The 26,905-nt window shown below is 39.4% G+C and overlaps 1 protein-coding gene across 2 annotated transcripts in view; it reads left to right on the top strand.

Moving 5' to 3' along the window:
* The first annotated feature begins 5,128 nt into the window (after nucleotides 1-5,128).
* LOC137993517 (argininosuccinate synthase-like) overlaps nucleotides 5,129-26,905 on the top strand; it is a 22,137-nt gene continuing 360 nt past the window's right edge. The window contains exons 1-16 of one of the 2 annotated variants that reach the window (XM_068839428.1): nucleotides 5,129-5,287; nucleotides 6,133-6,201; nucleotides 8,786-8,885; nucleotides 9,813-9,901; nucleotides 11,009-11,065; nucleotides 11,719-11,793; nucleotides 12,369-12,439; nucleotides 13,721-13,751; nucleotides 16,814-16,873; nucleotides 18,249-18,279; nucleotides 18,966-19,050; nucleotides 19,927-19,991; nucleotides 22,251-22,324; nucleotides 22,913-23,071; nucleotides 24,105-24,160; nucleotides 26,502-26,567. In XM_068839428.1, the coding sequence (XP_068695529.1) occupies nucleotides 5,180-5,287; nucleotides 6,133-6,201; nucleotides 8,786-8,885; nucleotides 9,813-9,901; nucleotides 11,009-11,065; nucleotides 11,719-11,793; nucleotides 12,369-12,439; nucleotides 13,721-13,751; nucleotides 16,814-16,873; nucleotides 18,249-18,279; nucleotides 18,966-19,050; nucleotides 19,927-19,991; nucleotides 22,251-22,324; nucleotides 22,913-23,071; nucleotides 24,105-24,160; nucleotides 26,502-26,567 (1,196 nt within the window). In that variant the 5' untranslated portion in view covers nucleotides 5,129-5,179. Of the gene's footprint in view, nucleotides 5,288-5,734; nucleotides 5,877-6,132; nucleotides 6,202-8,785; nucleotides 8,886-9,812; nucleotides 9,902-11,008; nucleotides 11,066-11,718; nucleotides 11,794-12,368; nucleotides 12,440-13,720; nucleotides 13,752-16,813; nucleotides 16,874-18,248; nucleotides 18,280-18,965; nucleotides 19,051-19,926; nucleotides 19,992-22,250; nucleotides 22,325-22,912; nucleotides 23,072-24,104; nucleotides 24,161-26,501; nucleotides 26,568-26,905 lie in introns of those variants that run through there. The other variant, XM_068839429.1, reaches the window with a different exon arrangement.

Below are 26,905 nucleotides of genomic sequence, written 5' to 3'. Positions count from 1 at the left end.
CGGGAGAAAGTGAATTGTCGACAACAAAACGGGCGCATTTGTCATTGACCAACCTAAGGTAGTTTTTCTTTTGACGGAACGAAATCCCATGAATAAGGGGCTGTTTACGTGGATTTGAGTACGTGGAGAATCCAGCACCCGGCAAAACAGCTTGACTCCTGCTTGTCAGTTGCGTTTTTGTGCAAACCATGTTGCGTGACTGAAACGTCGTTTTCGATCATTCATGACCAACAGCGTTTTTATAAACAAGAGGCTACGGGTAGCCTACACTTTGTTCGAACGAATTTTAGCCGATTTCCTTTAAATTTTACAGTATTTGAAGGATTTGTTATATTGCAATATCTTCATCAACATCCAGTTCAATTCCGTAGTCTGAAGTCCACATTCCGTGAACCAACCGTATACAGTGGAACCCCGCCTTACGACCATCTCTTTCATACGACCATTCCCTTTTTGCGACCATTTTTTTGTTGCCCAAATGAAAGTTCACTATTTTCTTATCTGGAAATCTCATTAATCCGACCACTTCGTTATTACGACCAAAAACCCCTTTTTGGACTGCCCAGTCGATATTTTCTCTATAAAATTACCGAGTTAATACTTAGCTCTTATTAACAGAGCAGGAGGTCTGTATGGGGAGAATCTTGACTGAGGTCAAGATTCTCCCATACAGACGGACAAAGCTCGGTTGATAAGATGTTTGTTATATGGCAAACAAGAGCAATTTAATTCGTTTAACGTAACTAGTACGTACTGGTTTGACTGACATTTTGCTTGCCAACCGGCGATGAGTAGCTCATCATGCTTTTTGGCACTTCCATAAATATATTTATTACACATAACATGAGAATTTTATTCCATAAAGCTCATTTGTACAAATCTATACGCTTTATTTTCATATGTGGAAAAGGCTTATACAGCGAATCAGAATGGCGTACAGCTATTTCACATGTGGAAGTATAACCAATCAACGATAGCGTAAAGGCGTTTCCATGCCAATCACTCGTACATCTCGTGCATCTCGTGAAAATCGTACTTTGTTATTGAATTAAATTAAATTTGCATTTGGTTCTATTGTTCGTGAGTTTTTGTTTCTAATTTGCGTTCAGAAAACTATTTTAATGAAAATTCTCGTCTTATACACCTTATTCCAAATGGCCGGCGATTTATGCGGATACAAATTGGCCCTTCTTGCCTCGTTCAAGATAAAATATTCTTTTGAATATCAAGGGCTTATTTGAATAAAAACAAGAGAATATTTAAATGACGGCCATTTTGGAATAAGGTGTATGTGTAATAAACAGTTCAAGACATAGAAAGTGCTTTGTACGGGGTTTTATTCGCTCGTTCGGGTTTTTGACACAAACAACTCGTGAATAAAACCCCGTACGCCGCACTTTCTATGACGTAAACTATATATATATTGGTAGAAGAAAATACTCAATATTTTTGCATTTTAGTTTGCAACTTTTTCACCGCGAAACATTAATATTATCGGTGTAGATGCGGGTCTAGATGGGAAAATCTAGACCGCGGTCAATATCTATTTCAGTTTAGTATTTGAGTTTGGTAGTTCCCAGTCCTTGTGAGACAAAGTCATATGCTGAATATTGCAGACACTATCTGAGAAACAATAGGCCACTTTGAAAAATACCATAATACTCTTTGTTTGTCCCCCCAAATTTTACATAAGCATTGTTTTCAGTTTCTCTTGGGACTTACAAATTATGGTCCCAAGAGAAAACAAAAACAGTGCTTATGCAAAATTTGAGGAGACAAACAAAGAGTATTATGGTATTTTCCGAAATGGCGTATAGCGCATTATAGTTTTATTAAATGTATTTTTGCAAAGGTGTTTGTGGTTGACATGTTGAAATGATAAACCATAAACAATTATTGGTTGAGTTTTTTGTGATATCCAGAATAATTAAGGTCGAGGTAAAGGTTCGGCTTCGGCTGATAACCCTTACCGAGACATTGATTATTCTGGATATCACAAAAACCGAATCTAATAATAATTGTTTTATTATGCATTGTATAAAAAAAAATGGTCACGACAGTGAGTGGAACTGGTAATATATTTGTCAACAAGTAAACATATACAAATCAGCGGCACATAGTTCGATTGACAAAAAATTTTAAGCATTAAACAATATGTGAAAAATTAAAAAAAAGCTTGATGAGAAAGTAAACAGCAATAAATAAGTAACTGAAGAAAACAAACCTGGAAGTCATTTTTTTGCTTCTTCGCTGACGGCAAGCAACACAAAGCGCGTGAGCTTGACATGATTATCCTTAGAAATCATGCACTGCGGTCATACATGACATGATAACCCGTGACCTAAGTGACAAGATAACTGTATAATCTGCAGTTATGGCGCTGATTTCGAAAATTCACTGTAGGATTTCGGCCAATCTCAAAAGAATTAGAGAGTTGAATGTATAATAATATCTGTTATTGATAACTGGCAGGCTTCAGACCGCCAGGACAATATAAACACTGCTGATGACCTCGCAAAGCGATTGGCTTAAACAAAGGCGAAGACAATCGAAGGTTACAGACTTCCTCAAAGCCATTTTTCATTATAATTTTATCAATTGTCTTTTTTGTAAAGGTGTTTGTGGTTAGCACGTTTAATTGGTAAACCATATCTGTTATTGACAACTCCCAGGCTTCAGACCTCCAGGACAATATGAACACTGCTAATGACCTCGCAAAGTGATTGGCTTAAACAAAGGCGAAGACAATCGAAGGTTACAGACTTTCTCAAATCCATTTGAAATGTCTAATTCTGTAGTAGTGCGTGTGCTGTAAGCTACAATGTTAAAACGTCTTTTTGAGATACTGTATTTCACTAGAAGCCATAGCCGTTAAAGTCAGTGTTGTAGCCTGCAGAGCAGACGTCTTTTGGCAGGTGGACGTTTGTTCGAGGTCCAACGTTCCTAAAGAGCCGCCATTTTGAAAGCCACAGAGCCGGTGGAAGATTAATGTGATTAGTCCTCCGGATCCCCGCTTTCCGGAGGCTAATTCAAGTTTCCCGGGGTATGCACATTTTTGAGAGAATGCAGAAAGACAGGCCTTCGGGTAAATGTCGGGTAAATGTCGGGAAATGCAAAGTCATGAGAGAAAATGCAAAGAATAATGAAGCCATCACAGTGAATGGTCTGGCGTTGGAAGATGTAGAGAAGTTTAACTATCTAGGAGCCACAGGCCTCCCACGGAAAATTCGTTTCCGCTGACTTGAAATGAAAGTGGCGATACACCTTATTCCAAAATGGCTGCCATTTTAGTATTCTTTTGTTTGATTGCAAATTGGCCCTTTTGGCCTCGTTCGAGTTTAAATATTCTTTTGAATGTCAGGAACCCATCTGGAGCGTGCAACTTCCATACAGCGTCTGTGAAACGGTGTTTTCACAAGTAGGTTTATTTTTAGACTAGCCCTTCCCGCGAATTAGGTAAAAAAAAAAGGCAGTTCCGGTTCGGTGACCCTATGACGTCAGCTTAATTTCTTGTAATTGGTCATTGGGCTCCTGTGGGAGTCTCATTAGCGGGAAATTCAATCTAAAAATAACCTTACTTGTGAAAACGCCGTTGCACGAAAATAGGTAAGTTAGTTGTACGCTCCGGGTGATGGGCTCCTGTGAATGTTAAGTTTGAAAGGGAGGTAAAGAGGGCCAATTTGCAAGGAAACAAAAGAAAACTAAAATGGCGGCCATTTTGGAATAAGGTGTATGGATCGTTTTCACGTGACGTCATCATTTTCGAAAATCCAAAACTAAAGAGCCACGAAAGTTTTTATCCTCATCAGACATAAGAGGCGGTAAATTTGTATCCATCTGCAATTTTAAAGCTCAATAGCGTGCTTCGTTTGGAAACCAGAGCATTTTGAATTTCTGAGTTATAGCGGTGCGTGACACGAGGCGACTATCGAGTTTTTTGGGAAATATATTTTTATCTCATGGTTTTGAGCCTTTTTAGAACTTAAAGCATTAGGAAAAGTGCTTAGGTAAATAGCTGTTTGTTCAGTACAGATGATCACTCGCCTAGATAGCCAAAGTAAGTAACAGATGTTGACACTATTTTCCGGCCGCCATATTGGTGCACCACAGATGTGCACCAACATGGCGTTTTCATACTAAGCTCTGTAAATTTCTGCGAAACATTTCGACGAATATCTGAAGTTTGGGGAAACGCACAGGCCTAAAACTTGGAGAAGTGTCTTCTTCATTTATCTTCTACAACATCACGAATTCTTGACTTTTTCCACTGGATGGTTTTCGATTTATTTTTTTATTGCGTGACAGTGAAAACGATCTATAAGATTTTTGTCCCGGGCTGAAAATCCTGGCCCGGTTTCTGAAACTGGAAAACGGGCTGAAAAATTCATGTAATCGCCATAATTTTTTTCAGCCCAGGCTGAAAAAGGAACGTAAGCATTCGCATCAATTGCGTTTTCGCATCTCAGTAAATTTTCCCATGGAAATTTGTGTTTGGCGCCCGGGCTGAAATGGAGCATGTAATCGCAACAAGCTTAAAGATTTCAGGCCGGTGGTCGCAATTTCAGTCCGGGCTGAAACTCATCATGTAATCAGGCCCTTTAATTTTGGTCATCGCGAGTGCTTCTGAGGAGATACGTAGTCCTAATTCTACATATACTCGGGCGGCGCTGGTGCATGAGGCTGCAAGCCAATGATCATTTCTCCAGTTTCTTTGTGTGTAAGGCTAAAATTCTTGTTTCTCGAACACTTTCAACCCGCCATTTCTTCTGTTTACGGTTTTCTCTTTTCTGTTTCCGTTTAAACTCAAGCATATGTAATAAGACCGGAACCCACGTTTTCTGGGAAAATGGAGTCGGTTATCTCAGAGTCTCTCCGGGCGCTCACCCGCTGACCAAGAAGTCCGAGGACTCTGGGTACGAGATTGATGAAGACTCTTTCTCGTAAAGGCCTGTGAAATGTGAAGATCATTGGTTCCTCCCGACCCCTCCCCAGTACCCTCTTCACTGGAATTTTCGCGCGAAAAATACAGCTGTTGTCGCTCAATAACCAATCGGGACGAGTCGAGGTTTGTTAGACCAATCACACAAGAGAAAGCAAATGGGAAAATCGATAAAATCTAATAAAATCTATCAGTCATATACAACACATCCATGCGCATTTGATCTATTTGTAATCGAACATGGCTGATGAGAAGAAATTAGTGGTGCTTGCTTACAGTGGAGGTCTTGATACCTCGTGTATTCTGGTGTGGCTTCAAGAACAGGGATACGACGTTATTGCGTACTTGGTAGGTGGAATTTTTGTTCTTATCTTGTACGTACGCGTGGCAACCAGCAAGTAAGTCATTTATCTCTTAGACCTAAAAGATCAACATTCGTATCGTGGCTGTAGACAAAAGGTAGACTTCTATTAAGCGAAATAACAGTTTCTTTTTCAACTTTTTCTCCGTGACGTGGAGTTTAATATATATAGCTTACTGTATGTGCTGTTTTTTTTACGTACGATGGAATCCCAAGTGTAAAGATTGTTGTTGATACCATGAATAGATTGATCAGTCATAATTTAAATTTCGAAGGGAAAGTTGAGCTGTGATCGCACGAAAGTAACTTAAGATTGTTTGTTGCACAAAAACCAAAGACCCGTCATGTCAAGATGTTTTAATTTCAATGTTAATGCTAAGAAAGCAAATGAGGCGGAAATCGATAAAATCGCTTCCAGACATTGCATCGGTCATCCATGTTTATTTGATCCATTTGTAATCGAACATCATGGCTGATGAGAAGAAATTAGTGGTGCTGGCTTACAGTGGAGGTCTTGATACCTCGTGTATTCTGGTGTGGCTTCAAGAACAGGGATACGATGTTATTGCGTACTTGGTAGGTGAATTTGTACTTATCTTGTACGTGTCAACCAACAAGGAAGCCATTCCTCTCTTAAAGCCTGTTTACCTGGAGATAGCGGATGTTCTCCATTTACCAAGAAATTACGGAAATTCCGGTTGGGATGTAAACGGCACGCACGTGTTTGGTTCGTTCGACCGGAAAGCTTCCGGAATAACCGGAACTTCTGAAAAGGTAGTCCTGTTTTCCCGTTGCAAACTTTCCGATGGAAAATTCTGTTTGTTTTTAACAGGCAGATGTCGGGCAAGATGAAGATTTTGAAGAAGCGAGACAAAAAGCCACAAAGTTGGGGGCGAAAAAGGTAGTGGAGATTTTAAATTTGAGATTCTTTTGGGATAATAACGCCACGTATGCTTAATGGTACCCCAGATCTATCGATGTTTTTTATCTACAGGGTACATAATTAATGGTAAACATTCATTCTGAAGGGTTTCTGTGAGAGATGTCAATGGTTCGTGCGTTTATAGGTCAACGCATGAAACAATAAATGAGCTTAAATTTAGTTGGAACTGGATCTTCCTTTCCCGACAAATTAAAAACATAAAGAGAGGATTTATTTATCTTTTGAACCGGGTTTTCATTGTATAGAAGGTAAATACCGGTTATTTTAAAGTTGCAGGTGTTCATATTTAGTTCGGTTTATGGTTGCACAAACTGATGTTAATAAACCTGAAAATTACATATATGCCCTATGAAAGCAGATGTATTGACTTATTAGCAATTATCGTATCTCTGTTTCTTTGTCACACAATGTTCAACATTTGAATAAGCTTTTGTACTAAGTAACTAGTTCAAAGTACAAGAAAGAACAATGAACATAAACTAGTTGCCCGATTACAATGTATCCTTCTCCTCTGGCAAAGTCCATCGTAACTTAACAGGATTTATTATATAGATACTGATGAAATACCAGGATTTCTCCTTTTACGAAAAAATCATATCTTCACCGCGCTCATTGAACATATCATTTTAATCTTTCACATGTGAGGATATAGGTGTCATCATGGTAACGAACACGATTAGCAATTAAAACACGAGCTTCCTCTTCATTGTACGATACTTTTGTGCTTTAGTATAATTCTTCTCTACTACATTAACATTTTTATTGCAAAATTTTACATTATCATAACTTTCATATCTTGTTTCATATTACACAACATGTGTGTTTTAGCAGTTGGTGACCAGTTTTTCATCTTTTCGAAAATGAGTAAAACAAGTTGTTTTAAATCTGGACATTTCATCAATATATGTATAAATAAACAGATTATTACATGACCGCTTGGGGATACAAATTTTATCTTCTTGTGCTGAAAGTATCTCTCACTCGTTCGAGCTCGCCCTCACTCATGAGAGATACTTTCAGCACTCGAAGATAATATTCATATCCCTGCGCGGCCATGTAATATCCTCTATATATTTTGTAGTTTCCACAAAGGTTCCATTTTTAATAGACAATGTGCTCATCGTGCACATGTGCTCCTTTTTATGCTGTACACTAATCCTTTCCCTGTCAGTTCTCTTAGGACTTTGGTTCATTCACAACAGCGCTTTGTTTTGATTCAAGCGCTTCCCTGCCACCAGAATTTTGCCCTTACTTTTCGTGTGTTTTCTATGTGGTACCTGGCATAGAACCTGAAAGAGTTTATTAAGTGGGTTAATGTGCAGACAGGCCATCACTAATGATATACTTTGACATATGGATGGGGTAGACTTTCATATACGGGACTAAAATGGGGCATGACAAAAGAGCCAATATTGTTATTCCGATTAGGAATTTCTGATTAGATATAATGTTATAGTGGTTTTGTTCTTTTGTTTTGTGGACATTATTTCAGATGTGGTATATGAAAGATCATGTACATGTACGTGTAATAGAGAGTAATTTTGTTACCTTTGCGATAAATGTGAAACTCAGGGATAATATATATGAACATTTGATTTGGAAATAAGATTATACTGTATATATATTATCCCCTTATATTGTGAGAAACTGAATTGAATAGGAAGACTCAAAGGCAGGGGTCGCGTTCAAAGACATACCGGTAGGTGTTTGGATAGGAATAAAATGTGTCATCACCACTCTAAGACAAGTGCGGAGGACGTTAGATCAAAAGGGCTGATGTCCTGCCTCAGAACTGGTCATATCTGGTCATAAGGCCATTAAACAAAATCTTCTGTCAAAACCATCATTCGACACCTCTTTTTTGACAAAACACGTGCGTTTGACAGATTTGTTCTATCTTGCAATCTGTCACACACTAGAGAAGCATGGCAAACAGAAACCTTCAACATAGTTCTGATCAATTGCATCCTTTTACATATTCCCTGGCCTTGAACTTCCTTGTGTGGGCCATCCTACGATCAGAATCAGCAGTTATTTTATCCATCACAGAATGATTCGCAGCAGTTCAGCAATCTTTCATCTGTCGCAGAATGACTTTCAGTAGTTCTGCATCGAGTCTGGGAGTCTTTCGAAGGCACCGGTTAAAAAAACCACTTGTGAGCGATGGGACCCTGGCGACAAGAAATTGCAGCTCTGTTTGATATGTCAGCGATATGTTGACCGTGCGCTACTGACGTGGGTCATACCTAATTTGATTAATTTTGTTTCCAGTGTTGGCCACGTCCTGCTATGGCTTTGATATATGATCAAATGTCTTTAAACACGACCCCTGCCTAACTCTCAGTCGAAGTGACTAATTAGAGGTATATATTGGATCAGGGACCCAGATGCCAACATCCAGCCATTCATGGAAGCTTTTTGTAGCAAAATGTTTGCCATGTCATCTATTGCAGATTGTTTTTTTTGGATTTATTATATTTGCCTTTGTGTTGTATTTTGGCATTGAGAAAATGAGTACTTTTCTACTTCCAATTTGCTACAGGTTTTTATTGAGGATCTAAAAGAGGAATTTGTGAAAGAGTTTATCTTTCCTGCTGTCAAAGCAAATGCGATTTATGAAGATCGTTACTTGATGGGAACAGGTATAGAGTAGCTGAGTTCCTGTTTGTGTTTTGGTTCTTAAGGTACCAACTGGTTGGATCCCATACATATAGATCAACAAGGTACATCTCTTATCAAAATGGACACCAAAAAAATTGCTGCCTTGTCTGATATTGGAGGATCCGGGTGTTTTTACCTTGAGGGTTTCCTGAAGTTATCCATACATATATGACCCCAATAGTTTTTAACACCGGCCCTTGTTTTTAATTATAAAGTAGAGAAATTTTCATTGTTGTTGTCATCATCATCATCATCATCATCATCATCATCATCATTATTTATTTTTTTTTATTATAATTTGTTTTTTCATTTTTGTAATTTCCCTGAATTGAAGGTCTAAGGCTGAAAGTTAGAGGGCAAGCAGTGCTGAATAGGTGGCTCGATCGGTTGCTGTTCTTTCACCTCTGTTGTAATATTAATTCCTCAGAGCATGTGAAAATGGAAACAATTTTTACTCAAAAGTACTAGTTCAAACTTTCACTGGGCAGTCTTGAGTGCAACACCTGTACATGTGGTTGCCCATTTAGGCGATGCTCTGGCACAGTTCATGGAAGAGACCGGGCAGCCTAAAGCTAGGGTAACTTTACAAGTCTAAAGGTTATTACAGTAACCCTCTAAATAATGCTGGCCTGGTCCCAGTTTACTTTGCTTTCTATTTTCAGATGTCAAATTATACACTGTATGCAAAAATAGGCACTCATTTTTTTTATGGAGCATGAAACAGTTACTTTACAGTACATGTACATAAGTGCCATGGATTGAGAGGAAAATTTGTCCACTAAATAATCAAAAATCATGGTTTTTTTTGTTTTTGCTGTTCCTTTCACAGGATTAACTTCTTCTTAGAACTGGAAGATTATTTGAATGAACATTAACAGCTACTGTGTATATTCATTTTTGTTTTACAGCGGTTGCCAGACCTTGTATTGCTCGTCGTCAAGTCCAGATTGCCCTCCAGGAAGGTGCAGAATACTTGTCCCATGGTGCCACAGGAAAGGTTATTCATAAACGTCTTTCTCTGTGATGATATTAGTTATTATCAAAAGTATCATGTACATAAGTTTAAACAGTACACATCTCAGGATTTTTAAAAAAATTGCATTTAACATCTTAATTAATTCTGTATCGTATGTTTCAATTCGCCTCACATTGTCTTCACTGCATAAAAAGATATCTTAATACGGATGTCATAGAAACCAGTTTGATGTCAACGTCATTGGTAACTCTGAGATATTGAGAAACATGTTTGTGCTCCTTCCAGGACTCAAACCTACGGTAAAGGGTGACAAATTGTAAAATCCGAGACTCGATGAGATGCCAAGACCCTTGTTTGCGAATCCGAGGCCAAAACATGCATTAGACTTAATTCACACTGAAATAAATGCCATATAAACTAGACTTTGAGACTCCTTGCAAAGACTGTCGAAATTTCAAGATCGGATAAAAAGTTTGCGAGTGCCAAGATTTTGAGGTACCATTCGCCACCACTGTACTGTACATGTGACCTTCTGATTAGTAGTTCAGACATGTCCTCTACCACTGTCAGAGCTTTCCAACCTTTCCATTGAGCAGGCAAACTTCATGACCCACTTGCCATAAATTGCCAGAGTGGTTTACTGAGTTGCCTGGGTTCATTAATCATACATTTAGAAATGGTCCATTTTTTTGTCTCTTGCTGGCTTTTGACTTGATTGTCTTTTGACTTGATTTTCTGGTGGGTAAGTGGTCAAATATATTCACTTGCCCAAGCCAGAAATACACTTGTCCTGGATGATTGGATGGGGATTTTATTGTGCATTCTTCGGCAAATTAAACTAGAGGCTGGTGACACACATCCAACCTATTCAGTAGCTGGTACTGGACCTGAAAATGTTCAACGGCAGTTGTTATGTAGATTTTGCATTTCAATTACAAATGAACGAAAAAAGATGTGTTTTTATTGGGAAAATTATAGATTTAATCTGAAGAGTATATATAACAATGAAATTATTCAGTATCTCTACATGATTAATTTGATGATTAATTATTAATTTCCCATTTCACTTAATAAAAAACAGTGGTAATGTAGTTCAGTAGCATTGGTTGTTTCTGTTTTCTTTTACAGGGAAATGACCAAGTTCGCTTTGAGATGACATACTATGCTCTGTATCCAGAAGTGAAAGTGAGTTGATCTCTGAAAGAGAAATAGAGGATATTACATGGCCACACAGGGATACGAATTTCATCTTCAAGTGCTGATAGTATCTCTCATGAGTGAGCGCTGTGAACGAGTGCGAGATACGATCAGTGCGAGAAGATAAAATTCATATCCCCAAGGGGCCAAGGGGCTTTTCATTACATAGATACTGACGAAAATGTCCGGATTAAAAACAACTTATTTTATTCATTTCCAAATGGTGATAAAAAGGTCACCAACTGCTAAAACATGCATGTTGGGTAACATGAAACTATTTGTTAAAGTTATGAAAAACTAATCACGGTAATGTCAAATTGAGTCATAAAAGAATCTTTAAAATGTTAAAGTAGTAGAGGAAAATTATACTACTCAAAAGTATCTCACAAGGAAGGGGAAGCTCGTGTTTTCTTTTTTTTGGCTTATCGGGTAGTATACCATACGACACCTAGCTATATCCTCACGTGTGAAAGATAAAAATCATATCTTCACTTCACGCAGCAAAGATATGATCTTTTTAGACAGGGGAAAATCCTTGTATTCCATCAGTACCTTTATTATAATCAGATTTGCTTGATTTCTGATTACCTTAAAGAGTCACTGAAGTTATCACTTAATCCTTTGTTTTTGGTTATTACCAGGTTATCACACCATGGAGATTGCCAGAATTTTACAACAGATTCAAGGGACGAGTCGACTTGTTTGAGTATGCAGAGGTAAAAAAAGCTCTTTTTAGCAATAAAATATTAATTTGTGATTACTAGAATTTGGGGCGTGACTAAATTATTAGTAGTATCGCCCAACTAGTGGACTAATGCAAATGCTGCATTTTGATTGGCTACACTACTAGAGGACTATTGGTAATAGTTATCGAGTAGCGAAAAGCATGACGCTTTCTTTCGTTTTATTCCCAAATAAATATTTCTTCAACTTGCATTTGCTGACTTTGTTATTGCCTTTTTGTCGGACTAGTTGGGTGATACTAAAACAATTAGACCCTTCGCCCTCAAGGCTATTGACCCGTAGCACCCAAGGGCTACGGGTCTAATTGTTAAGTAGCACCATATATTGATATTTTAATAATATTTCTGGTATACTGGAGTTGAGGTCAATTTTATGTTTCGCTTATAATAATACCTCATTTATGTGGGCACGTGGCTTTGAACGACTACCATAGAACAAGATAATAAGTTTAAGTGTGAAATGCAGGCAGCTCACTATTTTCTCGTTTTGATTAAAGTCACTTCAGTAAATTCTGCATTTACCCCCCTATTTTTCATTCCTTGTCCAGAAAAAGGGTATCCCTCTTCCAGTTACCCCAAAGAAACCCTGGAGCATGGATGCTAATCTAATGCACATCAGGTGGGTAGATCTCTCATTTATATCAGTACATGTATATACTTGACTGTTATCAGGGAATAACCAACTGTTATAATCAACTCGGCGCTATGTGCCTCATTAGCTATTTATCACCTTGCATCCAATTAATGCAATGATCATTCATAGAATTATCGTTAAATATATAGATTTAGCCAAGCCTAAAAGCGGAGCTCTCGTGTTATTTATTTCTTCAATTGAGCCTTCGATCCAATTGAAAACCAGTACCTGTTTGGACGAGCTTTAAACTTGAGCCCATGATATGGTCATGTGATACTGGTCAGCAGATACCTTGTTTTGACAGGTGTCAATTAACCATAACGTGGATGTGCAATATCACAGATGTTCCTGCCAAAAAAACATGGGTTGCACCACAGCGTTCCACATTGGCATACAGGGGTGGATGTACAGTCATGGTGACCAAAACCAATTTTCTTGTACAGATGGGTAACCATGGTTGCCAATGGTTCTCTGCACATGCACCTTTAGGGCATGGAGCTCTGCTATTAACATTCTAGCGATTAGTCAGAGAACGGGAGCAGTCATGCATATGGCTCAGTTGGCTAGTGCGTGGCTTTTGGAGCAAGAGGTCCCCGGTTCGATCCTCTGTGACTTAAGCATCTGTTTCGACTTTCTTCTGATCCGTGTAGCTATAGCTTTAAATACCCGTAAAACGGAGCACTGACAGAGGGAGGGGGTAAAGGGGGCATCGTTGGCTTCCACTGATACCAGCCTCGTAGCTGAAGGAACTACATGTACATGTACGGATGTTAAATAAAGTTACTTTACCTTTTTTACCTTTTTAATGTATTGCATACACTGTAACATCTTCATGAAAAGTGTGATCATTTTTTCACTATCATTGTCTTTTAATTTTCCTTAACCTTCTAATAGCACATCATCCATAGGTAAAAGGTAAAGTCTGCTACGAGCCTAGAAGGCCCATCAGGCTAGGGCTTATCTCCAGTTTCTGTAGCATGAAGCGACTAGGAGTATTTCTACTCCCCCCTGGATGGGATGCGAGTTCATTGCAGGGTTACCCCCAACATTAGATTCACCAGTACCCATTTGTACACCTGGGTGGAGAGAGGCACCGTGAGAGTAAAGTGTCTTGCCCAAGAACACAACACAATGTCCCCGACCAGGACCCAAACCCGGACCACTCGATCTGGAGTTGAGTGCACTAACCATGAGGCCACCGCACCTCCCACATTTTAATGCAATGCTCACGTTTGTGATAAATTTTTCATGTATTTTTTCATGTAGTTATGAAGCTGGAATTCTTGAAAATCCAAAGGTTGGTATTCCATCTCTTTCCCTTTAATACATTTCCATTATTATTTATTTGTTGCTGTTTCTCCAAAATTATCGGTAATCGTCGGACGGCTGAGACGCTTGAACCATGTGTGATATTATGAAGTAGTGATCAATACCGCTGACATAATATCGCGAACTCGTAAGAAACGTTTCGGTGACGTTCTTGTAAGTTTACTTGAGTTTTCGCTAAGACTGTTTAGTTGAGTTTGCTCGTTTTGAAGCTAAGGACTAACACATGGTGTCAGAAGTGGGATGGATGACGCTGTTTGCCGACCGTATTTGTGAAATATTTGTATTGTGAAAACCTTGGTTCGTTGCTGTTCGCATAAATCGAAACCGCGTGGTGTAAAATGGCGGCCGGGCGTCTGTTAAACCCACCGGATCATCTGCAGCTTTCAAGTGGAAATGTATCTCAAACTTGGAAAAGATTTAAGCAAAAGTGGAGTAACTATGAGCTAGCTATCGGAATAGCCAGAAAGGAAGATCCCATTCGAGTAGCAACTTTTCTCACTGTGATTGGCGATGAAGCCCTAGATGTTTACAATGCATTCACGTGGGACAGTGACGCAGACAAAGTCAAAATGGATAAAGTTCTAGAGCATTTTGAGCAGTACTGTGAGCCTCGCAAGAATACAATCTACGAGAGGTATTTATTCTTTTCGCGTGGACAGGAAAGTGGGGAGCCCATTGATAAATATGCCACTGTTCTACGAAACATGGCAGACTCTTGTGAATTTCAAGATTTGAAAGATTCGTTGATACGCGACCGCATCGTGTTTGGAATCGCTGATCACAACGTGAGAGAGCGTTTGTTGCGAGTCCCAGATTTGACGCTGAATAAAGCTCTAGAACTTGCACGAGCTGCCGAAGCAACCCAAAGCCAGTTGAAACAAATGCAAAACTTGCACAAGGTTAATGCAGTAGGGAAGAAGAAAGAAAACTTCTTCCGAAAGAAACAAGAAGAGAAGAAAAAATCAGCCAACGGCAGTGCTCAGCAGATCGACTGCAAATTTTGTGGCAGGAAACATGTACCAGACAGATCAAAGTGCCCTGCATATGGCCAACAGTGCAACAAGTGTGGAAAAAGAAACCATTTTGCTGCGAAGTGTACAGGAGGAAGGCAGTCCAGTCGTAATTTACATGCCAATCAGAATTTGAATTATGTGCAAGAAGATTCAGATGGGAGTCAATTTGAAGAGTATACTATTGATGTCATAACTTATCAAGTCAGTGCTGTGGAAGAAAAGAAACACCCAAAACAGTTGTTTACATCAGTCAAAGTAAACAATGCTAAAGATGTTACATTTCAGTTGGACTGTGGAGCAACTTGTAATTTGCTATCACTAAAAGAATTCTCAAGCATTATGGGGGATCCCAAAGATCTGTATTTGAGGAAAACATCTGCAACACTCAAGATGTACAATGGAACTACTATGACTCCACTTGGAAAGTGCACTCTCAAATGTGCCAAAGGTGAGATGAGTACAGATGCAGATTTTTTTATAACTAATGAGGATGTCAGGCCTATATTGGGTGCTGAGTTATGTCAGGAACTGAACTTAATCAAGGTTATGGCAAGTGACATTTCAGAGTCAGAAACTGTGAATGCAGTAAATGACAAGGTTCAAACTGCCCACATTGTTCTAACCAGAGATCAAATTTTGAAACAGTACAGTGATGTTTTTGGGGGATTAGGGTGCATGGATGGCCCATACCATATGGAACTCGATGAAACTGTAAAACCTGTTGTCCACCCCCCTAGGAAAGTCCCTGTAGCACTAAGAGACCGTTTAAAGGAAGAACTGGACAAATTAGTCAGAGAGAAAGTTATCACCCCCGTTACAGAACCTACAAATTGGGTGTCTAGTTTGGTTCTAGTAAACAAGCCAGAGAAGTTAAGAATTTGTATTGAGCCACAAGATTTAAACAGAGCCCTGCTGAGAGCCCATTATCCTCTCCCCACCATTGAAGACGTGGCAACTAGGCTATGTAAGGCTAAAGTCTTCTCAGTTTTGGATGCAAAGAATGGATTCTGGCAAGTTCAGCTAGACAAACCATCGCCACAGTTGGATTTGGAATCCCAAGAAAACCTGCCAGCTAGTAGTACCCCTTTACCTGTGGAAGGACCACCTGTGGTGCAAACAAGATCTGGTAGAATCATTCATAGACCAGGACGACTACGAGATTTTGTTTGAGGAACGTTGTTTAGGACTTTGAACTGTCATCGTCTGATTGAGTGCTTTATGGTGAATAACTTTTTTATGAGAAGGGAGATGTGATATTATGAAGTAGTGATCAATACCGCTGACATAATATCGCGAACTCGTAAGAAACGTTTCGGTGACGTTCTTGTAAGTTTACTTGAGTTTTCGCTAAGACTGTTTAGTTGAGTTTGCTCGTTTTGAAGCTAAGGACTAACACACCATGAACACTTGACATTTTTGTGTACATTGTTTTTTTCGATGACGAAGAAATAAAGGCTCTTCTAATGATGTATAGTGTTACATGAAAGCATTTTGTAAGTGTAAAAACATTAAATACTCTTGTCAAAAGGACGAGCCCACATTCTATAGTCACTAAAAAATGCACAAAAAATATCAAGTGTTCATGGTTCGAGTGTCCTCACTGTAATGGCATGCTTGTATTTTGGAGTCTGTGCTACAAGGAAGCTATCCACGCAGACACCTTTTCCAACTGCCACTGGCACTCTCACTTTGAATTCCACCAGCTCTAGTAGTATATTTTTGCTGTTGGTTCATCATTTGAAATATGTCTATAGGCTGAGGAGGTTACCTGTAGTTTTATGATAATTATGTTGGGGCACCTGGGTGCATCAAAATGTTGCATGCTGAACTGACTTGTTTAACAATCATTTCTTGGTACCTTTAAAAGAGAAGACCACAGTATCTAATGCTTCTCAATTCATAAAATAGAATTAACATCTTTGGTACATGTAGATAATTTTAGATCTTCTTTTGTTGATCACTGCAAAAGAACCGATCTTGCTTCCTCGTCTTGATTCAAATGTATTTCATTCCACAGACAGAGGCCCCAGATGATATTTACTGCATGACAACTGATCCCAAGGCATCTCCTAATGAGGCAAGAATAAACCCTTCTTCATTATTTATCTCAGCTAGCTGCTACACAATTTGCCAGTGTTAGACTTTAAAGAGTGTCTTTGTTGTTTGATTGGAAGCTCTAGAGATTTGATAAACACTCTTCCTGAGTGACACTGCAGCTGTCTTCACTCTTTGTGACACACTTTAACTTTATTTAGGGTTTCTTGCTTTTTTGCTGTCAAGTAATAGCCTGTTTATGAATCAAATTGAACTGAAGAATGCAATGGCATTAACTTATAGTTAGGAGCAGGTATATAGCCATGAGAAGAAGAGCTGTTTGCACAACTAATAACATGTGTCAGTTTCATGATGTATTTTCTATCAGAATAACCTCCAATGAGTCTTGCAATAGAGAGGAGGGAAAGGTTTTTATTTTTTCAAATCAAACATAACAAACGAAAAAACCCAACTGACAAGAGTCTACTAATGTTGGCTACATATTTATATTTACTACTTGTATGGGCTTTTAGTTTGGGACCAGAGTAGAGAAATCCAGCATGTACAGATGTACTTAGTCGGAACAGGCTGAATTCAACTTGAACCTGCAGCATGGACTTGGGAATGCAACACACTCTTTCTCCTCATCCAAACTGCCTCCATTGTAGTGACTTTTTATTTTCTCTCAACATTATTTTGTTTTTAGTTTTTTACCATGGCCAAATTTCACCAAAAAATAACTTGTGGAACTGACTCTTTTAGGTTGCACACTTTTATGAAGGGCAAAAGGATGGAAATGAAGGAAGAAGTTTTGGCTAGTTTAATGGAATTGGCTAGTTGCATAATATTTTGACCTGTGACAAAAATTATTATTTGAAGATGTTAGACCAAATTTAATGTCTGCTGAAAAATTCGTTTCAGTTTGATGGACCGAGCAGATAATAGACACAAAAGTGTCAGGGAATATTTGCATGCATCGATGGCTCAGTTGGTTGAGCAGCGATCCGCCATGCTGGAGGTCGTGAGTTCGACTCCCGCCGGACCAACACTCAGGGTCTTAAAATAACTGAGGAGAAAGGGTTGACTTAGTAATAACATCCGCAAATGGTTAGACTTTCAAGTCTTCTCGGATAAGGACTATTAGCCGTAGGTCCATCTCACAGCCCTCAATATTCACAAACTCTGTGGGACGCTAAAGAGTAGGGCATGGAGTTCCCGGTTTTGTGGTCTGGCCTTTCGTTCAGCAATGTGGTCAGCTTGGCGTAATCTTCTGAATGGGCTACTGATCGATGAGACCACGTAACAGTAAAACAGACGGTAGTCAAGTTGAAGGAGTCCAAGTGCTGAAATTGGTAAAACAAACAAGGTGCATGCATTTTTCGGCATTAAACGTTTTTTGTCTTTTATTTATTTCTTAGTCAGATGAGCTTGAGTTGGAATTCAAGGAAGGTAATTGTCTCAAAAACGCACTCGAGTAATCATGTTGTTTCATGCCGTGGGTAAAGATGATAGCATGATTACATGATTACTTGGTACGGTAGCATCATTCAACTTGTTAAATTAAAGGTGCGTGGGCTCTGAGGAGACTTTTTAGCCCAGCCGAGGACTTTTATGGCTTGAAGCATATGCAACATACAAATGAGGTCACCAACCTTGAGGGGAATGATTGTATCTGATTAGGGAATGGCATCCTTTTGAAGGTGCTCATGTCCTTTGAGACCACGTTGAGGCCATGCTTACAACTGCTACTGATGTGGTACGTGGATTAAATTGTGTGAGGGATGGTAAAGTGAAAGGAGAGAAGCCCTCCTAATCTACCATGACTCAAATGCCAAGTGAGATCATTAGGCCTTGTGATCCTTAACTTGTAACTACGTTACAACATTGCTACCATAGCAGTGAAGCAGGAGAGAGATCTACATGTATCGTTTGCACCAGTATGCTGCAACATTCAAGGCTGGGATGGGCAGTCATTGATTCTATGATGGTTTCCATCACAAGTTATGTGCCTATCCATCTCTGTAAGAAATTTGACCCTAGCAAGGATGTTATACCGTGTGAAGTTGTGTGACTAAACAATGATGTTGAACAATGTTATTCAAAGAGTTTGTTTGCTTTAATTTCTTGTCTCCAAGGTGTTCCTGTAAGAGTTAGGAATGTCAATGATGGTACCGTGCACGATAAACCACTCGACATCTATACTTATCTCAACAAAGTGGGGTTAGTGGAATTGATTGCTGTGGAAGTGATTTTTACTTAAGGCTTACCATACCAAGCGGGTTTTTTGCATGCATACATGCATACATGCATACTTAATTAACCACTCCCCAATGTGGGCTTTTCAGTGCCAATGAAACAAGCCAGTTGGCTAATTTACAAGTACATTCGAGAAGTTGAACCAGGGACTACCAGGATCAAATTGAACTAGTGGTCAGAACGGTTCTCGAACTCGGATCTCCCGATCTCAAGGAAAGCCCCGCACTGCCCCCACCGGTGATTTGTCAGGGGCACCCAATGTTAATCTTCGGTGAACTATGTGTTCGGGAGAGTCAAACTGTTCTACGAATTTCGGTTCTACGTTGCTAAACAGCTAAAGATTTCTTTACTGAAACGTCACCTAAAAGATCCGCAACCAGGAAAAAGTAGTCTCTTACGTTTTCGGAAGGGGTATTTTATTGCAATTTTGGCACTAAAATGAGCAAATAATTTGGTGGATTGGAAAGTACTTTGCAGGTAACACTCAGCTAGCAATTTCTGAAATGAGGATATCATTCCCCGGACATTTCAATTCTGAGCTAAGACATCCGAACAGATCAAATTCTTCTGGGTGATAAAATCACCTCTTTAGACGCAGTCTTTATGCATTACAAGACTGTTACAAGGAGCCTAGAAATCATTGTCTCTCTAAGGCATTTGGCTTAATTTTCTCGTTGGGTGTCCTCAGTGATTTGTTGTTGACGTGGTTGTCGAAAAATCGACCCTGTCATTCCAATGGAAGCCTTTTCTTGGAAGAGTCCGACATTCAACTTTTCGGCATCTCACGTGAACGCCTTAATTGGACGTATTGTCATTTCACTTTGTTCTTTTTCCCATCAGTGGTCTACATGGTGTTGGAAGAATTGACATTGTGGAAAATCGATACGTTGGGATGAAATCGCGAGGTACGCATTTAAAAGTAAAAAAAAGAACCTACTGAATATTTACCAACGTAAGTAAAACCGACTGGAAGAAACTAAACTATCGGTTGTTCTCCAAAGGCGGTAGAGTTGATTTTGCGACATCCGTAGCCAAGTATGGTAGTTAGAGCTCCTCATGACTGCTAAACCAAGTCGTCCATATAACCTAGGTCGGTTCAGAATTAATCAATAGGAGCTTGGAGAATTGGGCAGACCCTTCCGTGGTAAGTCGGGTCGTCCCAGAGATTTTAAAAGGTTGAGTGTTGAAAATGTAAATCATTTTCCCAGCGTTTTAGAGGGATTATTCTAATCTGATATCTTAGAAATACTTAAGTTTGAACCTTAGAATGTTTCACAGCTTTAAGATATTCCCTTTCCATAGTTAACTTTATTTTTTCCTCAGTGCGTGAGCGGGCGGAATTCAACAAATCCTGTAATCTGATTGGTTTCGGGAGCGGGCGGAATTTTCTCATCCGGCCCGCTCACGGCGGGCGAAATCCTAGCCTTAGTTAAGTTACGTGAGCTTGTGTGATGACTTTAAATTTCCATTTTTTTTTGACACCGAATCCGTTACATACAAAAGTTTCTTTTTAATAGACAAGAGGTGTGGAAATAGAATTGAAATAAAAATATTTCTCTTTGAAACGTTCAATTTGTAAGTTGCTTTAAGGACTTTAGTGCGAAAATCTTCCCACGTTGAAATTTGTTTCATTTTTCGCCTGAAGTTAGGTCATAAATTACTTATTCCAAAAATGAAAAAAAAATTGGGGGTTGCCGACTTTGTTTCGGAGAAAAAGGCAAGGGAAAAATGCCGTAATTTCGATAGATAGGTCATCATAACGAGATGTAGTCTCATCTACTCATCCGTCGAAAATCTTAAAAATAATATGTGAGTGGAGGTTTCTGTGCATAGAAATATAGGAGTGGGTTTTTTTAGATAATTGCATGCCGCTGTGGATGTCGTTAACAGTAGAGTTAATCCTCAACGAGCGTTTTCGCAAGCCCTACCCGTTGTAATCAGGACTCGCGGAAAGAAATTTTTTTAAAAAGATAACATCTTACATTGTGATTTTTTTCATTTCATCACATTTTGTAGGTTTTAAGAAGAGCAAATGATTCATGTCTTAAAAAATAGGGGTCACCGATGATCTAAACGAGTGAAATCAATGTGATGTTGCGAAGCTCTTGAAAAATATAGTTTGTCACGATTTTGCGTGACCTGTCGGGGAAGGACTGCAACCCAAGACAGGCTCGATCGATGAAAGGGTTTTGTGAAAAAAAAACTTTCTCAAGCATAGCAACGAAGTTTCAAGCAGGCGTTATCTTTATTTGGTTAGTGTTTTGTATCATATATAAGATCTTAACTAAGGCTTGAAGTAATGCGTGACATATTACAGTAGCGTTACCTGCGCAGTAAAAGTTGCGCACAAACTATTAGCGCGAACGCCTTTAAACACTGTCGAAACACTGCATTCGCTATCAAGCACGGTGCGAGTCAGCAATTAAAAAGGTGATTTCAGAGAGGAAGGAATAGAAAGAGGAAAAAATAAATAAGTTATTTACCAGCTAAGGATCGGTTCGTATAGCGAAAAAAATGTTTCAAAATTTCAGTCAAACGAAGTAGCTCACGACTGGACATCTTACACAAAAAGCCTATAAATGTAATTGTTGAAATATGTCAGAATCTCTGTCAACACGGAATATGTGAGGCAGCGGGGCATATATTAAGAAGGAAAACATCGCCTGAAAGCTAACCGTTGTAAATAAGTGTTTTCAAAGTTCGTCGCCTCTTCTCTCGTGCTCTTTCCTGCTCTTTATCCCGTTGCTCGTCACTAATTTCCCGCCAGAAAAACGCGAGTTTCCAGATGCAATGCTGCCACGCGATTTCCCGCCAAGGAAAATTGCTCGAACACTCCCGTCCCCAGAGGCTCTCCTGCCTCCTCACCTCCACCCCGACAGTCTGTACGAGCGGACGGACGGACGTACGTAACGTCATAACCCAAATTTCGCGCATGGATAGATTTGCCAATAAATGTTACTCATGGTGCTCCACTGGCGCGCCTGAGCTCCGCTATTAGGTTAAGGGGTTCGACCAAACCACTCGAACCGTCCCTGGATCCGCCCTAGCATCCTCTAGCATAACGTCGTTTTTCCTGAGCTCTCGAAGAGAGTATGTTTCTTTCCATGGATAGCATCGCAAACTCATGGTCAATCTGACGTTGAATCCATTTTGTTTACTCCAAGGGATATATGAATGCCCGGCTGGTACCATTCTACGTGCTGCACATTTGGACATCGAAACTTTTACGATGGACAGAGTAAGTAAAGATGTCCTCTCTTTTCGATGAGGTCGCTGCGTCTCTATGCATATGATCGTAAAAATTATTTTCTCAGTTATCCAAACCAAAACCACTTTAAATGGAAAGTTCTTTCCACTTCGGGTACTGCGGTTTTCCCTCCCTCCATAAACCAACATTTTATTAGCAATAACTTAACTTGGGGCGCGTCCGATTGACCCAATTCCGGAATAAGAATACGTGGAGTGATGATTAAAACGGTATGTTTGGCGCGTTTCGAGGTAGCAAGGATAATAAAAATGTTTAAAATAGCATCAAGTTTAACAGATGTTTGACAATTTTAATGTGAATCTCCGTAAAAACGAAGGATTTCTAACTGATATTCCGTGTATTCCTTTTCCGGATCACGGTCAATCGAACGCACCCTTAGTGGTAAATCAGATGTTCTCTTCAAATCACGCAGTTATCATTATCACTATATCAGGAATCTGAACTTCACTAGTTGCGATAATCGTGATACGAGACCTCTGTTTCTGTGTTTCCTTTAGTTGATGTCCCTCAAAGTGTTTTGAAAGGCTCAGAGTGCTTTGTTTCTTTCTCTGTGGACAGGAAATGCGCAAAATTAAACAGATGTTGTCAGGGAAGTTTGCCGAGCAGGTGTATTACGGATATTGGTACAGCCCTGAGGCAGATTACGTCCGGTTTTGTTTGGACAAAAGCCAGGAGAATGTCGAAGGAAAAGTCACGCTGAACCTTTTCAAAGGAAATGTAAGTTTTAAAGAAATGGGTCTTTCTCATACGCGTCGTTTAATTTCGTGGGAGTTTTGGCTGTTAACGAATTCTTGCATTTGAGGTTTCGTCAAAGGCTCGAGGTGTCAGTATTCAAGACGTTCTTATTTTATCAGTATTTGTGCTTGACGTGTATTGATTACCAGTAGTACTACTGTAACAAGGACATGTATAATGATCACCTTATGTGAAACTACTGCATGCTATTCCATGATGTGGAAGTACTGTTACCAAGTAAAAGTAGAATAATCGTTCAGTGAATAAAGGACATTACATAAAAAGCAATGGAAGAGTGTGCGTCTCTTCACTTATGACTACACCACAGTGATCATGAAATAAACAATATTTTAATGCTCCTTGAATGTAGTTTTTAGTCCAAAAGAGTATTCTTTTGTTTGGCCGTTTTTTTCTATATATTAGGTTCTTAAAGTAAAGATAGGTCGTCCTATTCGACAGGTTACAGCTACAAAGAATTCCAAATTTTCCGAAACTGATTTTGTGAAGCAATCTATTTTGAGATAAATTTTCAGCGACTTAAAACGGTGTCAGCGATTTTTGATACATTGCATTTTGCATTTGTTATGTTCCATCAAACTTGAAAATAGTGTTTTTGACAGGGAGTTTAGACAAAGTTTGGTATAAAATCAAAACATCAAAAAATTGAAAAACGTTGACACCTTTTTTGCATCAAACTGTATTAAAGTAGTCCTGAAAATTTGAACTATATCGGATAAAAAAGTCTTGAGTTGTAGCTCTGTAAATGGCCGACTCTTGGGCAATATCCACAGACAAGACACCATTCTTCCGCTACACTGTAAATGTGATGTTTTCGGGGCTTTTCGAAGCTTGGATGGACTTAAATCTTTTACAAATCGATCGATACTCTCAAGTTAATGTTTATATTTCTGCAAACAAAAGATTTTCTGAAATTTCTTATTATCGAACCTATGACGAGACCTTAAGAGAAATAGGTAAAACAATGTGACTGTCACCCGTTTTCTTGTCTTCGTAGGTTTACATCAAAAGTCGGGAGTCCAGGGCATCCCTTTACAACGAGGAATTGGTCAGGTGAGGTTATTAAGGAAGCAAGTGAAGACAAAAAATGGTCTTCTTTTGTGAACATAATTGGTTCTGATGTAGGGAAAATGTGCACCAATCTGGAATTCTTCTGAAATGTAGTTTATGGCAGTGGGAGACTGCGAGATAAAAAGTAACTTAACAGGCGAATTATTGAAAACAGTTTCCTGTCTATCAATTATTTCGTTTTGGGGGTGCAGGGATGGCGCAGTGGTGAGAGCACTCGCCTCCCACCAATGTGGCCCGGGCTCGATTCCCAGACTCGGCGTCGTATGTGGGTTGAGTTTGTTGGTTCCGTACTCTGCACTTTCCCTTCTCCTCAAAAACCAACATTTGACTTGATTTGCGTTAATTGCTAATTTCAGCACAAGAGCGACTAGACACTTGAATAAAGTTGCTTTCGTTTCCTTTCCTTTCCTTTCCTTTCCTTTTCTTGTGAAATTGGACACAACCGCCAATCCTCAAAACTTTTTAACCGTATTCGCTCGTCCAAAAAAGCAGAGTTCAGTATGAGGAAAGAACGCAACTCGTCTACTTCGATTCGATGAATTATCAATTTTAAGGGAAATCAGACGGGATGTTTCATTTGTTGTCCCTTGTAGACCAATGGACCTTTGCCCTGCAAAATCAGTCGTGTTAACCCTTTCACCGCCAACGGCTTCCCCATTGACGAGTAAAATCGTTTGGCGTTAGACAGAGTAAAATCTATAAGTGTCAATTTGCATTTATGGCGGTGAAACGGTTAAAATAGAGTTAACAATGCGTGAAATTGACCTTTTCACGGTTTTTGACGCCATATTGGTTAGGGGGCAAACACGGGTTAAATTACAGTGAATCTATGGGCATTTTGCAGACTTCGAACCATTATAAATCCTTTTAAGGTCCGACGACTGTGGATAGCGAGATTACCTCTCAAAAGGCACATCTATTGAGTTTATTTTGGTGAAGTATGACAATCAGAATCGAGCTACAACGACCGTAAACGAAATTTGTAAATTTCATGTAAACCCTTGTAAGCAAAATTATGCAAATTCCCGCGAAATTTGAAGCGACATGAGGAGATTTCTAATAAGGGAATAACATGACTTTTTGAGGGAATATTGTTTATTTGCGCCCCCGTAGTGTCATTAGGGAGCTTACGAAACGAGGACGACGACGGCTACGAGGACTTCATTTAAAAATACGAGGTCGCGTTATTCATATCACTACGAAACGATTTCATGTCGTTTCGGGTTGAAAATGTGTAGTAACTGTCGAGGAATTAAACTGGTATGAGTGAGTTAGAAGCGTGGAGAGAGAACTGAAAAGTCATCGTCATGTGCTAACGTCCTCCACAGAACCTTGAATTTGATCATTTCACGTCGTCATTTAGGAGATGACGGCAAAGAAATGTACCAAAATGTAAACGCACGTGCAGAGCACGCAGAGCCATTGTTTTTGCTCACTAAACCTATTGTTTTGTAGCGTCGTCGTTGCCGTCGGCGTCGTTGTTTCGTAAGCTCCCTAATTGCGGCCCGAGCGCGAAGGGCGAGGGCCGCAAATGACACTACAAGGGCGCAAATAAACAATATTCCCTCCAAAAATTCATGTCACTGTCATTATTATCAATAAACAAGGCCAAATGATATCAAGAATGCGAGTTTTAATAATACAAGCTAAGTGAATAACGAATTCAAAGTCACTTCAAATCATCATTTAAGTGTTGATTGAACAAGCTATTAAAGAATCAACTAAGTCCGGTGAACTTATTTAAAATTACCGAAAAAATGCGTAAAATCGTCTCTAATTGGTTAAAATCTATCGGATGATGAAGCAAGAACCAATCAGCTGTAGGGCTGATAATGCATTAGCGGCCCGCTGTCAGTCTTTTGCGTCCCGCTGTGCGTGTGTTTTGAAGAGGCCGATTTTCTATTTGGCCGCGTATATTGATAATAATATTCCATTTTCAGACGTTGTGCCTTGTGCAATGACCTAATTGTCTGTTGAGTAAATGATATTAATAAAATGACTAAAAAAAGATAGTTTAAATTTTTGAAATCTGCCTTTTTGCAGTGGAGTTTCAGAAGTTTGAATTCGCCCAAAATCCCACACATTCACTGTAATCTCAGCCGCGTTTGCCCCTCAACCAAGATGGCGTCAGAAACCCCGGAAAAGGTCTATCCAGGCATATGTCCTGAGTGGAATTTAATTGCAAATAACATATCCATTGTTACAAACTCGTTAAACCTTTCCGCTGCTTCTAAGGAGGTCACCATTGACAAGCTTTTTTCTTTAGAATCTTTCGGTGACTGATTTTACCGTAAAAAAGGTTCTTGCGATTTTGTTTGAACAGTATGGACACTATTGCTGGCTACAATCCACAAGATGCGGCTGGATTCATTCGGATCAATTCTCTGAGGTAAGCGTTTCAACCGTGATCCTATTATTTCAAAGCACCGTTCCTTCCCAGACTGATTTCAAATCACTAAAGGATACGATAAGATAAGATAACTGTATTAAGAGAGGGAGACGAAATTAATCTTTGACAGTTTTTTAACATACGGCCCTCTAGCTATGTCATGCACGGAGGACAGACCACGACACCAGGATCTCCACGCCCTGCTCTTTGCGAATAGTGCGTAGGTTCTTTTACGTCCGTCCCACAGGGTCATAAACATTGAAGGGTTGTGCCGGCGACGTTTCTCGTTCTTTTCCGAGAAGCCTAGATAGTGTAACCGTTTTCAGATGTCATCACAA

The sequence above is a fragment of the Montipora foliosa genome, chromosome 2 (assembly GCF_036669935.1).
Source record: "Montipora foliosa isolate CH-2021 chromosome 2, ASM3666993v2, whole genome shotgun sequence".
NCBI lineage: Eukaryota > Metazoa > Cnidaria > Anthozoa > Scleractinia > Acroporidae > Montipora > Montipora foliosa.
This window is presented reverse-complemented; position numbering and strand designations above follow the sequence as displayed.